The 17849-nt window shown below is 38.4% G+C and overlaps 1 protein-coding gene across 2 annotated transcripts in view; it reads right to left on the bottom strand.

Annotated features, from left to right (window-relative positions):
- Nucleotides 1–8421: 8421 nt before the first annotated feature.
- Nucleotides 8422–17849, bottom strand: part of RC3H1 (ring finger and CCCH-type domains 1) — a 96596-nt gene continuing 87168 nt past the window's right edge. For both annotated transcript variants that reach the window (XM_029227987.1, XM_029227988.1), the window contains exon 20: nucleotides 8422–17256. In XM_029227987.1, the coding sequence (XP_029083820.1) occupies nucleotides 17106–17256 (151 nt within the window). In that variant the 3' untranslated portion in view covers nucleotides 8422–17105. The remainder of the gene's footprint in view (nucleotides 17257–17849) is intronic.

Below are 17849 nucleotides of genomic sequence, written 5' to 3'. Positions count from 1 at the left end.
TTTTTTCCTGGTTAACTAAACCAGGAGGTAGAAGATAGTCTATTTTCTACATAAATAAAATAGTATATAACTAGCCAAGTTGAATGTCCAGAATGAGAGGTAGTCTTCTACCTCTCAGTGCAATATCCTCTTTCTCACAGGTTTTTAGGGAAAGAGAGAGAAAAAGAGCCCATGTTATCTAATCATAGGGGAGAGAAGAGAAATATTCTGAAACAGGTGCTAGTTTCAGGCCTCTAAGAGCTGATGTGTCAGTGACCCAGTCAAGGACACACAATGGTTACACCTGTGTGTACAGTGGACTCATTCCCCATTCAGCCTTGAAGTGGTGGGAGGGGGCACAGGAGCAAGAGCCTCAGGGTGCTGCCAAGGACATTTCTAGGGTGGATGAGCTGGGTGGGAAATACTTCGAAAAATTCTCTTGGGGGATCAGGAGACAGGGTGGGGCAGGTGAAAAACATACATGCAACTACTGACATACTTCTAAGAAGCAAACAGAACGAATTATTTTTATTTATTCATATTGTTATTTTTACTTATTTTAGTTATTGGGGAAATGGAGTCAAACTAATGGAGATAAAGGGCAGGTTTATGTTTATTTCCCTCTTCCTAAATAGCCAAAAACAGTATCATAAGGATTGCTGCAACTGTATTCACAGGATACAAGTATGCCACCTTCTGTGTGACTGAAGACTTCTTGAAGTTGGTACAGTCACAGGCATTCTAAAGAGTTCTTTATTCATTAGACAGGAAATCTCTACCTAGACTGAAGCTGCGTCTAAGTTCTTGACTGATTTAGACCCTGGACATCTCGAGGGCCCGTGTACAGTATGAAATTACAAGGAACTGTCCTAAAAAGCCCCAGAATGGTTGGAGGCTCCTTGTCACTCCAGATTAAAGACAAGTGGAAAGTCTCCTATTCAACCACTTGTGTTCAGCAAACACAGGAGCACTACCTGAGTCAGCAGGCACTGTTCTAGGGGCTGGGAGCTCCAGACAGGAAGACATGCAGTGATCACATAAAGAATCAGTATATAAAAAATAGATCTATAACATGTCAGTCAGGTGTTAATAAGGGTTACAGAGGAAAATACAACAGGGCAAGGGGATAGAAAGTGATGGGAGGAGGTAAGGAGGCTACTGTTGTAGAAAGGAGGTGGGAAAGGCCTCCCTAATAAACTGACACTAAGGGACCAGAGTAAAATGAGGGAGGGAGTCAAATATCTTTGGGAAGAGCTTTTCACACAGAAGAAACAGGAGATACAAAGATCCTGAGGTGGGAATATGCTGTTCAGACCTATTGTTCCAGCTTGTAGGAGTTGTGAGACTTGTGCCTTGTAAAGAAGGTCCTTGGAGGAAGGCAGGTGAGGGGACCCTGCCCAAGGGGTAAAGGGGGTCTGGTGAACATCTGTGGGAAAAGAGATAAGGGTGCAGATACCACCTGGCCAGGTAGTGAAGAACTATACATCAGGGGTTGTGTTTAATTTCTTCATCCATTCATTGAGTCATATGATCATTTAATTAACAAATATTTAATAAATGCCAATACGTACCGGGCATGGTTGGTGCTGGGCCCGGGGTTATAAAGATGACTTTGTCCTCAAGGAGCACCGTGCTTCACAGCAGACCCCAGACATGAAGATAAACATCCCAATCAATGCTACTGGCCATCTGACTAAAGTGTGTACAGGGGAAGGGGAAGGGCAGACAGGTGGGTGTCCATGGAACTGGGGTCAGGAGAGGGAAAGATCAGGAGGTGATAATGTAAAAATTTCTTAATTTGCAAGACTAAGACACAAAGTCTTTTTATTTTAAAATAATTTTAAAGTAATAAAAAAGTTGCAAAAATAGTACAAAATATTCTCGTATACTCTTCACCCAGATTCCCCAAATGCTCACATTGTTAACATTTTACCACATTTGCTTTTTGCTTTGCTTTTGGTATTCTTCTTTCTCTCTCCCTCTCCCTCTCTCTGTTTCTCTCTCTGACTCCCTCTCCCTATTATTTTTCTGTACTGTTTGAGAATAATTTGCAGATATAATGCCTTTTTACCCTTATGAAGACTGAGGTTCCTAAAAACCAGGATATTCCCTTATACGACCACAGTATAAGATCAAAGATAGGAAATTGACAGTAATATAGTACAATTTTCAAATCCATAAATCTTATTCTAAATTTGCCAAGTGTCCCACTAATGTTCTTTATAGCCGTTGTTCTCAAAATTTTTGGTCTCAGGATCTCTTTATAGTCTTGCTAAATTACATCTAATTATTTAAATAGTTTATATAAAATAGTTATGACTTCATGAATACACTGAAAGGTTTTGTGGACCTCCTTGGATCCTTGGATCACACATTGGGAAACATTTCATAGCCCCCAAAAGTCCACTCCCCCCCACCCCCATTTCCTGGTCCAGGGTCACATTGCATTTAATTGTCATGTCTCTTTGGTCTCCTCTAGTTTGGAAGAGTTGCTCTATTTTGTCTTTCATGACTGTGGAATTTTTTAAGAGTACGGGCCAGTTATTTTTATTTTTTAAATAAATTTATTAATTAATTTATGGCTCCGTTGGGTCTTCGTTGCTGCGTGCAGGCTTTCTCTAGTTGCGGCGAGCGTGGGCTACTCTTCAATGTGGTGTGCGGGCTTCTCATTGCGGTGGCTTCTCTTTGTTACAGAGCACTGGCTCTAGGCGCGTGGGCTTCAGTAGTTGTGGCACGCAGACTCAGTAGTTGTGGCTCTGGGCTCTAGAGCGCAGGCTCAGTAGTTGTGGTGCACGGGCTTAGTTGCTCCACGGCATGTGGGATCTTCCTGGACCAGGGCTCGAACCTGTGTCCCCCGCATTGGCAGGCGGATTCTTAACCACTGCACCACCAGGGAAGTCCCCAGGCCAGTTATTTTTGAAGAACGTCTCTCAATTTGAGTATATCTGAGGTTTCCTCAGGATTAGATTCAAGTTATGCTTTTTTTGGTAGGAATACTAAAGAAATAATATTGTACCCTTCTTAGTGCATCGTATCAGGAGGCACATGATATCAATTTGCCCCATTACTGGTGATGTTAATTTTGATCACTTGGTTAAGATCAAGACTGCCGAGGTTCTTTCTCTCCTGTAAAATTACAATATTTCCCTTTTTGTTAAACAAGTATCCTGAAAGAAGATACTTTGAGTATATAAGATACATCGTTTTTCATCAGACTTTCACCTGCTAATTTTAGCATTCCTCGGTGGTTCTTTGCAGACTTTTTAAGCACTTCTTTTCCTAGCTCCCACCTGATTCCCTAAAAAGGATTATCACTGAAACCATTAGAATTCAAAGACATCAACTAAGTTAGACAACACACTCTCTTGCTAGGGTGTGAGGAAAATGCCCTTTCACTCATTGCTGATGGGAGTGCAGAATGCTATAACCCTTTGAAGGAAATCTGGCAATACCAGCATTACAAATGAGTTCACCCTTTGAGCTGGAAATCCCACTTCAGAAAGTGTATCCTACAGACATATCTGCATAGGTATAAATTAGGTTACCAATTGTAACTTGATTTGCAATGGCAAAAGACTAGAAATAACTTCCATCTATAGCAGACTAGTTAAACCAAGGTACATCCCCACAATGGAAAACTATGCCACTGTCAAAAAGAATGAGGCTGTTCTCTTTGTACTGATACGGAAGGATCTCTAGGCTCACTAAGTAGAAAAAAGCGAGCTGCAGAGCACTGTTTATAGTATGCTAACTTTTGTATCACAAAGTGGGGATGATGGAGCAGGTGCAGACAGACAGGGGTGGAAGTGAGATTTGTCAATATGAACCTTATTTTTCTATTTTTCAATATGTCAATATTATTATCACCTCGTCAAGAAGGTCTGGACTTTGTGAGCAACAAGGGCATCAGGGTTGTGTCCCACAGAGGCTTGAGGAGAGAGGAGTACCAGGGCATGACACAAAGGTGGTGGCAGCACCAAAGAAGAACTAGAAACAGTCTGAGCCCCTGGCTGGTGACAAAGAAGGAAAGGAGACTGAGAGAAGCCCAGTTCAGGTGGAACTGATGGAACAGAGGTGTTTAGGTGTGCCCTGACTGGCAAAATTATTTCTAATGACTGTATAATATTTGTCTAGAATTTAACCATTACTTCACATTAGCTTAGGTCTAAATCTTTTAATCTTTTTTTGTTTTGTTTTTTTTGGTCGCACTTCGCAGCACGCAATCCCTGACCAGGGATCAAACCTGTGCCCCCTGCAGTGGAAGTGCAGAGTCTTAACCACTGGACCGCCAGGGAAGTCCAAAATCTTTAAATCTTTGAATATGAAAATGATAGGTTCCAGTTACTACATTCCAGGATCTATGCTAAGTGCTTTGCAGGCATTAGCTTATATAATTCTCTTGTCAGCTCTACCAGGAAGATAATAATATGCCCAGTCTACAGACGAAACAACTGCTATTTACAAGGGTTAGGAACTTGCCCCAAATCACAAAGCTGGCAAAGGTGAGATTCAAAGCCTTGTCTGGATAGCTATCAAGAAAATGTCCCTGCCTTCCCAGGTTAAAACTTACAGTGTCCAATTGTTTTTCTTGGGGTAGTGTTTATGATATGTCACCATCTGGTTCGTCTCCTCTGGGTAGTCTCTATCAAGTTTGCCCAGGTGTCCTTCAAAATCCAGGACCCAGAAGCAAACTCAGGGACTGCCACCTTTTCCTTTGGTTGCCCATATTTAATTAGAAAGCATTTGTCTCTGACGCACATTCCAAATGAGACTTTCAATTGGTCTTTTGGAGTCTTTAATACCAGCCCAGTCTTTGGTTCTCTTGCACACAGCTCCCCTTGGCTTTCATTGTCTAGATTTTGATGACCCCAAATCCCTTTCCTCTTGGTTCATCTTAGACTGATTTGATGAAGAAAGGAAAAAACAGCTTGTACACTGGGCAAACTAATCTGGGTCTCTCTCTCTCCCCTCCCCTCCACTGTCACTGGTATTCTGTAAAGTGTTGTAATAATTGTATATTTTTAAATCAAATTCTTCATGGAAACTTCTAACCATTTCTGGAACTGCAGGTAGACTTAAGAACTTTTATCAGATAAAAATTAGCATTACTTCTCTCTATTCTGAGCAAAAACAAGGTTGGAAGGATCTCAGAGGCCTCTGTGCTTTGCTGTGTTAGGGGTAGATTTGAGGAGCCATGGAGAGGAAAGAATGTAGCATTCAATCACCCTCTCTTTTCTTTTTAATACTTCCTTCAACATCAGTAATAAAATAAAAAATTCCTCTTTCCCTAGCCTTGCCTCTGGTCTCAGTAGTAACTCCTGTGAGCAGGTAATTGAGCTGATCCCCACCACTGCCTCACTTCCTGGGCTGTTCTGTTCTTTTCTTTGGATCCAAGAGTAAGACCTTGGCAGAGAACAAACAGTAGAGCTGAGCACCTGCTGTGGTTACTGAGTAACTCAAAGCTTAACTCTTCCACAGAAATTCAACAAAACATCTAGCACAAAAAACAGAGTTGTCTTCAGCTCTCTTAGGTTTCTAGTTTACTTGGTGGTTACGACATTTTAATTAAGGTGAAATAAAGTTTATCGAAGTAAATCCTGCATTATCATTTGGCAGCTTTCAGGTGAGATTCTCAAAGCATCTCATTGGAATTTGTCCAAATTCTCACAACTGTTAGAAAGTTCAGTTTTGGTTTCAGGGAAACCAAATGGAAACCAAATCAAAACAACAAATATTTATTGAACATGTCCAGTGCACATGCCACTGGGTCTTGAATGCACCAGGTACTCAATAAATATTTGTGTTTGAAGAAACCCAGGTTCAGAGTAGTTTTGCTGACTTAGTAACAGGAAAATAACTTTAAATTCCTCCCAAGTGGAAAGTTAAGATTATCAAGTAAAGTTAAAATGCTTACTTATACAGAGGAATTGACACCGTGTATGAACAGAAACACCAGACAAGGGTATTCTTGGGAGGTTGAGCAAGAGAGAGTTGCATGGAGTCAAAGCTCATTGCTTCTACGTTAGTCCAGGAAGTTGTAGGTGGTAAAAGAGAAATTGGGAAGACAGCAGAGGCAGAGGTAGAGGTAGTGGGAGAAAGTTCCCTGGAGAGATAGGGGTTGGGTTGGACAGACCAAGAAGCAACGGGAAGAAACTCACAGTAAAGCTAAGGCCAAGGGTGTGTGTTTTGATAAGTACAGGTCAATTGTGTGACTGGTGTCTCTTACCTACCTCTGCCGAGGGCTGCTCTAGCAAATTTGACCAAGTCCATTTGAGGGTTGAGGAGGAAATGAGGGGCTAGAAATGAATGTAGTTTGGCAGCTTTTATCCCATCAGGACATAGTTGGTTTCAGGCCCTTCCCAAATGGCCAGTGCTGTAAACCAACAGATACTGCTTGGACACAGGCTGTTCTAACTTTGAACAGAAACAAGTTTCAGGAATCACATCTTGGTATGGCTACAGAGGTTCAGCTAACCAGGGAATGCTGCTAGAGACAAAAACCCTCGAGATGCTCAGAGAGAGAAACGGGCCAGCCCACTCTGGAAAGGCAGCCTGTGTCATGCCCTAAGGCCAGGATTTCATCAGGCTGCCTGGCTTGCTGTCACGATAACAAAATGCCCAGTTAGATGATAATGGTTAAGCATAGGGACTGAGGAAAATTAGAGAGCATGTTTTAGTTCATAATAACCTGAACACTTTCGGACTTGGGAAGATAGCAAGGTGATGATAAACTAAGGTTACTGTAGGTTTTCCATAAAACTGTATTTTTTAAGGGCTTTGACACCGCAAAGGTAATTTTTCCCTTTAACTTGATAATATGGGATCAGGTCTTGCGCTTGGTCAAGGGAATTACGGGAAGCACTTGATTTTGGTGGCATCCGTTTGATGGCGCCCATTTGGGTGTTTAGAAATGCGTTATGCTCGTGCTGTTCTCAGAAATTCCTCCCCTCCTCTTCATTCCCATTGTCCTGGTGCAAGCCCTCATCATTTCTTGTAAGTCTACTGCAACAGATTCATAACTGAGCTCTCTGCCTTAGGCCTATTCCACTTCAAATCACAATCATCATCACTCTCGGGCTTAAAATCTATACTGGTTTTTAACTGCTAAAGGATAAAATCACAACTCAGAAGGGTACATAAAGCTTTTCAAGACCTGGCCCTCCTCAAATGCAAAAACTTCCCTGAATTACCTTGTTTCTCCCAGCCTTAGACACTTGCCTTTAAGTGGTCTCCAAGTGGTGCTAATTATGCCTTACATCTCACTCATTTCACTAAAAGGTTTAAGTCTGATAGGCAGAAAACTGGATCCTTCTGCTTCTAAAATTGCCTATCACGTAGAAAGTACCCTACTATTTGAAAGTGTGGTCTTCTGACAAACAGCACTGGTATCACCTGGGAGCCTGTTAGATCATCTCAGGCCCCACTCCAGACCCACTGAAACAGTAACTGCACTTTAACAAGAGCCCCAGGTGAACTGCATTCATGTTAGGTTAGCCACTAATGCCACCGACACAGAAGCTTCTCAATGAACGTGAATGAAGAAGCACAAACCTGATCCCTTTAATTCCCCTGCTTACAACCCTTCCTTGGACTCCTTTTAAGAATAAAACGCAACTTTGTGATCTGGCTCTGCATCCAAAGCCACTATCTCACTCTCTCTACTCTAACTTCAATGACCTTCTTCGTTTCCATAACAGTCTTTCTTCTTTCGCAGAGTTCACCCATCTTTTTTTCTCTGACTAGGAGTCTCCTGCCCCGTCCCTGCGCAGTCCCCCCAAGCTGTTTCTTACCTTCAATGCCACTTCCTCAAGAAAGCCTTTGCTGGCTAGCCAAGCAAGGCTAAATCTTCCTTGTGTATAGCCTCACAGCTCCTTGCTCTTCTCTTTTGAGGATAGCTGTGGTTGCATAATCCTTTGGTAATTCTGTCTAGTGCTTTGTAGATGGTTTATGTTATGTATCCTTAAACTGTACACATGTCAAGTTCATAAGTGGAGTCTGAGATCCTTAAGGGTAGAGAGTATTTTCCTCTTTGTCCCCTACAGTGTTGTGCCATATAGAGAGTACTCAGTAAATTACTTTCGTAAATACTGTACTGAGTGTTCAGTGAGTAGTTGAAAGTTTACTTTTGATGTGCTAGGTGTTCCAAATATGGGTGGCAGCCATTAACTAAATGAGCCACCATGCTGGAAAGCAGAGTGATTTACAAATTGATCATTGCAGATTAGCTGATTACTGGGATTGAGATGCTAATATACACAAAAAAATCAAACTCATGTTTTTTAAAAACTAAATTTATTTATTTTTGGCTGCATTGGGTCTTTGTTGCTGCACACGGGCTTTCTCTAGCTGTGGTGAGCAGGTGCTGCTCTTCGTTGCGGTGCGCGGGCTTCTCATTGCGGTGGCTTCTTTTGTTGTGGAGCACAGGCTCTAGGCGCACGAGCTTCAGTAGTTGTGGTGTGGGGGCTTCAGTAGTTGTGGCTTGCGGGCTCTAGAGCGCAGGCTCAGTAGTTGTGGCACACAGGGTTAGTTGCTCTGTGGCATGTGGTATCTTCCCAGACCAGGGCTCGAACCTGTGTCCCCTGCATTGGCAGTTGGATTCTTAACCACTGCACCACCAAGGAGGCCCTCAAACTCATATTAATCAATGAGTCTCAGTGTAAGGGATCACAAAGTACCCTGTTGCTTGTAAGCAGGGTAGGCCTAGGTAAGTGGTAAAGACAGCAAGTCTGGTTTTGGAATTCCCATTCTAGCTTTTATGACATTCAAGAATGGTTGGAATAGTTACCATCCTTCATACCCTCTGAACTTTTTCTTACTGTGGCCCCTACTCTTGAGGTCAGATATGGTACTAACGGACAACTAATTGCTAACTGATGGTACAAGGAGTGATGTTTGTTCACTGGTAATGTATATTATTTTTCTTTTAAAAATATTCAGTTATTTTAAAGGAAACTCTAGCCATTGTCAGTTATTGTCTTTTAAAAATATGGACATTTTATTATATAACAATGTTGCTATTATCACACTGAACAAAAGTGTCATTCCTTGGTTTTATCTAATACTCAATACTTAAGTCAAATTCCCCTAACTACATAAAAGAATGTTTGGTTTGTTGGAATTAGGATCCAAAGTCCACACGTTGCATGTGATTTCTGTATCTCTAAAGTTCCTTTTAATCTAGAGTATTCCCCTCTTCTCCCTTTTTTTCTTCTTCATGCCATTGAGTTCTTGAATAGGGTATATTTTACAGTGGTCTCTAAGAGAAAATCCTCTAAATGCCAGGAATGACTAATTGGTGGGGATTTCAGGACAATTAGGAAAAGTGAGTATGAACGGAAAGACAAAAAATATTTGCATCAGGAAGGTATTCAGAGCAAGGCCATGTTGCTTAAGCATAAAAAGGTTCTGATTTTAAGAGAAGGCATAAAAACTAGAACTTTGGATGTTAACCATGGAGTCTCACTGAACACTGACTCTAGGATTTCAGAACCATTACCTTTACTCCTAATGTGCAATCACTGTATAACAAATGAAGTATTCTGAACTGTGGTGTTGGACTAATTCCTGTGATATCTATAAAGTTGACACTACAAGTATGTGTGTTTGTATATATTACCTACTTCTCTATTTTTCACCTAAAAGTGAACAAACAAACAAACACAACTCCATAAAAAAGGTGTAAGAAAACAATCCCAAGGTTAGAATAAGAGGGCACAGGCTCATTTACAAAAAAAGACTACGTGTTTCTCCTCATCAATTTATCATTTAATATAAATGCTGACAGAAAGCAGATAAAGACCTTGTAGACACTTGCATATATTTACAAACCAAAAGGCGAATCACCTCCTTCTACTTGTCCTTTTATCTGCAACTTGTGGGAGCCTTAAACACTAATTTGGAGCAACATGAGGCTGAGTCAGTTTCCAAGAGAATAAAGAAAGGAATAGCATTTTAACAAAATGTGACATCTTTGATATAGACACCATGCACACAGATAATACAAATTAAAAAGATGGCCCTCATCTTCTCAACTCTGCAACAAGGAGAGTATGTACTTATTCAGACCCAGCATTTTGCTGTCCTAAACATCTTCCTACTACTATTTTTCTTCCACTTCACTTTTTTGAAGTCTGTTTAAAAATTCAAAATATAAACAGATTTTTAAAAAGAGAGGGAAATGGTCTATTTCAAAAACAGGTTTCTTTTTTCCTATTCCAAAAGAACTTCCAGGAGATAAAGTCTTCAAATAAGATTTCACAGTTTGCCAAGTGCTAATTTCACAGCTTGTGAAATTCCAACTCATTATGTCTTCACTTTTTAAAGAAAAGTTGGAAACACTTGGAAAAAGTAAAATTTCACAAACTTCAGCAATTTAGAAATGAGCTGTCTCTTTAAGGCTCAATATTTTTATTTCTGAACAGGAGGCACGCAAGAAAGAACAAGGGAGCTAAAAGGCAAGGGGAGAAAAATAGGAATGCAAGAAAACTTAAAAAAAATGGTATTTTGTCTAGCACTAATTTAAGAACAGGAGATATAAATTCTCACTATTCAAACTGTAAATGATTTCATGAAGTCATTTATAACCTGACTCAAATCTCATGGGCTCCTTTATTATCCTAGATTATTTTTGACTTGTTAAATATACCTCCGCAGGGCACAATCACATACAATCAATACGATTGGTAAATTACACAAGCTCTATCCCAAGCAAATATGCATCAATGTTAAAAAGTTACTTAAAAAAACAGAAACAAAATAAAACAAAATAAAATCCACCCAAAAAGGTGATAATGACTGCAGAATGTCTCGGGGAGACTGGTATGAGCCAAATTGACCACAGTCACGGAAAAGGGGTAGGGTAACAAGGGGAAGAGACCACACACAAGAAGAAGAATCTCACAACTGGAAAATGTTTTAAGTGGGTGAAAGGTTTTGTTCATTATCTTGATTCACTTTTTCCATTTCTGTTGTTCTAAAAACTCACAGATTCATCATCAAGTAAGATAATGAAGCCTATGGATCAATGAAAAAAAAAAAAAAAGAAAGAAAAACTTTTTTCCCCCAAGTTCCTTTCATTCCCAGAAGGTGGGAAGAAGAGAAAGGATGAAAGGGGTTGAATAAAGGAAATTTAGGCAACAATACACCTGGAAAAACTAGCTCTCAGAACAGTGTCTTAGTTGAACAGAGGATGTAAACATGATAAGCAAAAGCTTAAATGCCTTGAAATCAGAGGAGTATTTTACAGGGTGGTTCAGATATTATTGTGAGAATGGCAGCCTATCAGTGGAGAGAGATTACACTAATAAATGGTGATTTTAAAAATCAGGTTAAAAAAAAAAGGCTACCAATTATCCACCCAATAGTTTGTTTCCATTCTTTTCTTGACCCTTTCATATACCATCTGGAGTTGGGGTAGGGGCCCACCTGACAGTTTCCAGTTATAAGATGACTCTGAGTGCACAACCTAGAATGGATGCCAAAGACCTGTGAGCTCTGTCTACTTAAGAGTTTAAATTAAAAACAAAACAACACACACAAAAAAACCCAACTAGAAATAATGAGACCTCAATACAAGAAAATAAGTCACCTTATCTAGTATACAACATACATTAGGATAACAAACTCCACAGGATTTTATTTTTCTAAATACATATTTTTGGACACAATTTGTTGTGAGGCTTAAGTTCTCTCTCTTGGGTTACTGTGCCTTATTTTCTTTTGAAAATAATGGTTATTACTCTAGGGATGTTCTGCTCAGGAATAAAGTTTAGGGGAAGTTCAGTGTTTGGCTGAAAATTCAGAAGCTCTGAAAACAAGGATTCCAGTGGTGAGGTTAGTCCCTTTATCACAATAGGATTTCAAAGGGCTCTTTACCCACTTTGTTCAGTGCAGTATTGAGAATCTACCCACTGGGAACATATTTATTATTAAAAGGTGTTACTTCTTCTTGGTGGTGGCAGTTTCCTATTCTTCATTAACATTATAGCTAGCGTTACAATCTAATGCGAGTGAAAACACCTTTAGCAGTCAAAGAAATAAAATCTTAAAAACCAAATGGTAAGCTGGCATTTACTACAATTAACAGTATCTTTCGACAAAAACAACTTTCTTTTTCTAAGTGGCTCAGGAAAGTTGAAATAAGAATTTTAAAAAATATTAACTGCAATCCACCTATAATTCCCAATAAGTAATTTCAGCAGGAAAATTTCATAAAGCTGAGCTGAAACAACAAATAAATATAAAAATCATAGCTGTCCAAGGTAGAAAGGTATGAATGTGGGCCAGCAAAATGGGCAGTCAGGTAAAATGATGACAGTAGTAGACTGCTTGCCTGTTCAATCCCTAACGTTGAACGTAAAATCTGCTTAGTTTAGTAGCTCTAATTTTTATCTAAAAGGATAGGCAGACTTTTCAGGGAAGAGATCACCTTGCAAACATTATAACCATGTATCGTCAATAAAAAATAAACACAATTGGACTCTTTCAGGGTAAAAATCTAAGTAAACACTGCAGTTAATTTCCAGACAGGTTATTAATTTCCCCTAAAAAGTAACTGAGCCTTTCCTTTTAATGATATATAAGACATTACAAGTGCTTTTTACAGATAGATTGTATACATGAAACCTTTACTCAATTCTTTAAAATGAGCAAAAAAAAAAAAAGTAGAAAAAGATGGTTAGATCTCCATCTATAACCATTTGTACATAAGCAATAACAACCGAGTACTCTTTAGTGAAAAGAATCTATTTTTCTCTGAATCTGAATATAATCTAACATGTACTGACTATAGTTACTTGACCATAGTGATAGGAGATTGTCCTTTAGGCACAAGTAAAATAACAAAAATACAACATGCTATCGTGACAAGATAATCTCAACAAAAGGGAGGAGGAACTGCTTACACACAATACTGTAAAAGATGACATTCATGGTTTAGAAAAACTGAAGAATTTTCATTACTTTTACATTTTATAAGGCCAGCTAACTTTAACAGTTAACTTTAGATACATCTCCCTACACAGTATAATCAACTCACAACTACTAAGAGGTTTCACAATCGAAATGGCTACTATTTCCTCCCAAACCAAAACAGAGTAAAGCACAAGTCTTTGGCTCTCCTTTAAAGAAAACAGCAGGTTACCATTCCTAACCAGACCTTTGTTTGCCTACCAGTAGGGCAAATACCACATTTGTGCATCACTGAGTAATAACACCATTAGAAAAGGCAACTTCACAGAAGTTATTGGCTAAGCGAATTCATTTGAATGCTCTGTTTTGAGGCAGCAAACTGTCACTGTTGCAGATTGGGGAGGGCAGTGGGTAAATCAAGGGGAATTTGCAAGATACAGAAGGGATAGAGAAAAAAAGAAAAACAAAAACTTTGAGCTCCAACCCTAAAGACCAATGGGAAGTCTGATGGAGTTACATATTCAAGGTAGCAAATGAGAATCATACCAATTTTATGTCTTTTAGGCAAAAAATATATATATAAATAAATAAATACATGGGAAAGACTAGGAGAAGGGAAGGGAAATAAAATGGGAGAAGGGAATCAACCACATTAATGCTGTATGAAATAAATTTTTATACATTCTGAGTAGTTGAGTATTTTGTAGCTGGCATTAGAAATAGTGTCTTATTTGAATATTACTAGAAACCTATGTTATAACTAACTTTTCTTTTGATTAGAAAAGTAACAAGGAATGGATCTTTGGTTACTTCAGCCTCTGTAAATTACCCAAGTCATGGCACCTACTGAACTTATGACAATATCTATAAGTAAGGAAAAAGAACTACATATAAGTCAGAAAATTGAGTCTAGATATCTTATTCTCGGTTCTTCTACCCTCTTCCAGAGACTCACTGAAGAAAGAAAAAGTCCAAGTACTTTTATATTCCTAGCTGGAATAAAATTCTGGTGTTGTTATCCAGACTGAACACAATGCTTATTACTCCTACCTTAACCTTCTCAGAATTGTTCATTTTCATCTGAGATGTCTGAGTCTTGCCTTTTAATTCAGTGAAAAGCAAACAGTCATCTTCAGAAGAAATTAACATTTGAGTAAGTAGAAAGCATAAAAACTGTATTTCCTATCTGACTGTTTTCATCTTCTACCTGTCTCTAAAGGAATAAATTTAAAAAGCTAGAAAAGTCAATTATTTTTCATAGATTTTAACAAAAAAGCAGTTAGAAAGTCAAGCAGTTTTGCCTGAACAGGCCATCGACCCTTATTAGCTCATCATATCACAAGGTATACAACAGAGAAAAGGAAAAGAAAGAGAAAAAAACAATGGAGGTTTTATTGAATTCCTAAAACTGCTTGTGAGCCCTGTGAAAGTTGTAAGAATTTCTATGAGGTAAGGCAGAGTAACCAATTTAAAATAGGTAAATTACAAGCACAATGGGACAGTATACCTTTCTCTTGTTGTTCTACCCACTCAGATTTCCTCTAGAGTGTGAGGTCTTAGAGAGGTACAGCTAGGGTTAAGGCTACAATTTGAGATTCCCCCCATCTTCACTCCATGAAAATACCTTAAAAAGAGAAAGAGTATTTTAAGTCAGTTCAAAACAGTGGCTTCTCTGGTTTTATTCAGAATAGGAATACTGTGTAAATTAATCCCTGTTTCTGCCTAGCTTACAAAATCAAAATGGTGAAAGGAAGAATGAGTATATTTGAAGAAAATGAACAAGAACAGAAGTTGAGTTATTAGGGGTTTCAACAGATACCCAAAATGGAATTTTACTTTTACTCCAAATTTCAACAAAATCAATACCCATAAATTCCTTTTCAGTACCAGAATCATTCTGAGTTCCAAATTGAACCAATTGCTCCTAAAATTTAGGAATTAAACATGTCCAAAGGAGAAATAACATCTGCCCAAATCTGCCTACAGAAGGTTAGAGGCCAAGAATGTTGTCTTTTATGGCTATAGAGAGAAATGAAAAATCTCGGGACTCTGTCAGACATAAAAGTTTCTCTCCTTCTCCCAAAAAAACAGTAAGTACTTAAAGAGTAAATGTAAGAGGGTTTTAAGCAAAATAAAACAAAAAAAGCAAAAAAGCAAGTGTATTTTTTTAAAAAAAGGAAAATATGGATATCAACTGATAAAATGCCTCATCTTCATTCAGTGCTTCTACCTCCCAATCAGTCATTTTATCGCAACAGCTGCGCTCATGCGAAAAAATCCATAAAACATACCCAATATATATACAGATATAGCTATGTATATATGTATATATATAATATATATATAAATTTTTATTTAAATAAAAAAGAAAGCTCGAATCCCAAGCCAATATGTGTATATCAAATCCTTGACCAGCCAGGTCTGTAGGGCATAATCAAATTCAATGTGAAATAGTATATAAACACGGTGCCTTGACTGGGCAAATTAAATAATTGCTACTCAAAAGAGTGTTCTGTTTGGACTCTCCTACTGGTAGGCAATGGCAGGACTGTATTACCCTCCCCCCACCCTCACCCCCCATTTGTTTCATTTAACAATATGATGGACACAGAGCTTAGACTGAGGTTGTTATGACCTCAGCAGGAGTTAAGGGTTAAGAAAATAAGAAACAAGAAAAATACAAACTCTTGCTTTTACCCAACCAAAGCAATGCAGTAACTTATTACATAACCAGTGCTTTCTGTTTTAGTAGTATAATCCAGAAAGGGAAATTTTTAGAAAATCAGGCAAACATAGGGATAGGGTGGGTGACTATATCAAATAACCCCCACTAAATATGTTTTATACGGTCTTAGTTCAGTACAGACATGTGGCATCAGAATATGTGCAGCAGAACTAAGTAATAAAAATTCTTCCTTATTCTTTTCAACATTTTCATGAAGAATCTTTTCAATATTGTAAAGCCAAGACTACAAAAATTGACTTCTAGGTACTTACTATCTACTTGTGCTAATGACTCTGAAAAGCGGCAACTGATTAATTCATGAACTATCCTTAAGATTCAGGCAGTTCGTATTTGCCAATCTCTGAAAGCCAAGGGCTCCAGTATACGGGAATTTTATACTTTTGGTTTTTGAGAGTAAAACATAACACATCCATTGAACTAATGTGGCTCTGTTCATTTTAAGTTCAAATCAAGTGTTGCAGTTTTACAACATGGTTGATTGTCCTGGTTTTTGAACATTCTATGATTTCAGCAGAGGTTCAATTTGGAAAAGCACAGCTCTAAATTTCCAACCATCACCTCAATACAGGTAATAAACCAAGTACGTATTTTCAGTGCTAATAAACTACAGTTTATCCTGAAAGTAATCTCCACTTAAATCTACTCAAGCAATCTAAAATTGACTCAGGTTTCTGATTACATTAAGAGAATGAAAGGGGTCCATCCATAATATCGGAAATGAGGGCTTCAACAATTAATTGGTAATTATCTCTCTGAAAAGCTGAAATAAACACAAAAACAAGAAATAAAGCCCTCCTGAACAATAACTACAAAAAGTTTTAATGCCATATGAAAAACCTACCTACACATGAAGCTAGTGACCCAGAAAGAGAAAGCAGATTATGGTTTCTAAATAACAGCTCTTAGAAAGTTGGTGTGCTGCACATTTTCTAATAACTAGTCTATTACTGTCTATTTCTCAAGCACCACAGAATTCTCAGAAAGGCCAGTGCTTTTTGTCTGTTGTAATTTATGGGGTTGTGAGAGTTGGAAAGGATTGGGGGTAAGGAATTATACACACTGGGTATGTAATAATACCAAAATACAAGAAAAACCTACTTCATTAAGATCATACAATTAATCAAACAGAGTGTATATATAATATCTTCTTCTTTTTTTTAAAGCCCTGGATCCAAGGCGTCCAAAGTTATTAAAATAAAGTTCATTCACAGAACAAAAACAAATTTAATCTGAATTGCTTGCAGATACTGCTAATTTTCTTTTTCTTTTTCTTTTAAATTAAAAAATGCATTATTGTGAACTATGTGCAGGGTTTGTTTTTAGTAGTGGTGTTTGTGCACATTGCCTCCGGTGCTTTTCCTGGATTTCTCTGACCACTCTCAGAGAAAATGTTTAGAAGCTATCTGTTCTCCTACCCCTACGCCCCACAAATTGGTTAGGAAAAGAAGATAAAAGTAGGACTCCTCATGTTTTAGGGAGCAGAACTGGATGTAACTCCTGATCTCTGGGAGTCATTACTGTCCCCTCCTCCCTCAGGGTCCTCTGACAGGTTCAGAGAGTTGGTCTTGTTTGATAGGAGGCCGATGTTCTCTTGTGTCAAGGCTGATCCATTCGGCACATCACTGTTATCGTTTTTTAAAAAAAAAAAAAAGGAGTTTGGATTTTAAAAAAGGAGAGAGATAAAAATGATTATTTAGTAGAATAAAGTCAACAGGGCCTTTCTTTTTAGCAGTATGGAATGGCATACATGAATGGCATTCAAACTTTAATTTACAGCTCTATATCCACGCTTTATTTTAGCATAGGGGTTGGCAAACTAAGGCTAGCTAGCTGCCTTTTTTTTTTTTAACTTTGCTTTTTTTAGCTGCCTGTTTTTGTAAACAAATTTTTATTGGAACACAGCCTGCCCATTTGCTTGCATATTGTCTATGGCTGCTTTCACATTACAATGGCAGAACTGAGAGTTTTCACAGAAACAATAAAACTCATAATTTTAAATATTCACTATCTGGCCTTTAAGAAAAAGTGCTGACCCCTGCTTTTAGCAGGTTTACTAGTACAAGAAATTGCTTTGAACCCAGGATAACGCATGGATTTAAACAGCCAAAAACCTAAGCCTGAAAGCAACAGGGCATTAGATATTGTTGTATATCATCAGGAGGGCAACTTGGGACTATGCATCAAAAGCCTCAAAATACCCTAAGTTGCAAAATAC

Source organism: Monodon monoceros, unplaced genomic scaffold (assembly GCF_005190385.1).
Source record: "Monodon monoceros isolate NGI ecotype Baffin Bay Population unplaced genomic scaffold, NGI_Narwhal_1 Super_Scaffold_18, whole genome shotgun sequence".
In the NCBI taxonomy this organism is placed as follows: Eukaryota; Metazoa; Chordata; class Mammalia; order Artiodactyla; family Monodontidae; genus Monodon; species Monodon monoceros.
Note: the sequence above shows the minus strand (reverse complement) of the source record. Positions and strands in the feature narration are given on the sequence as shown.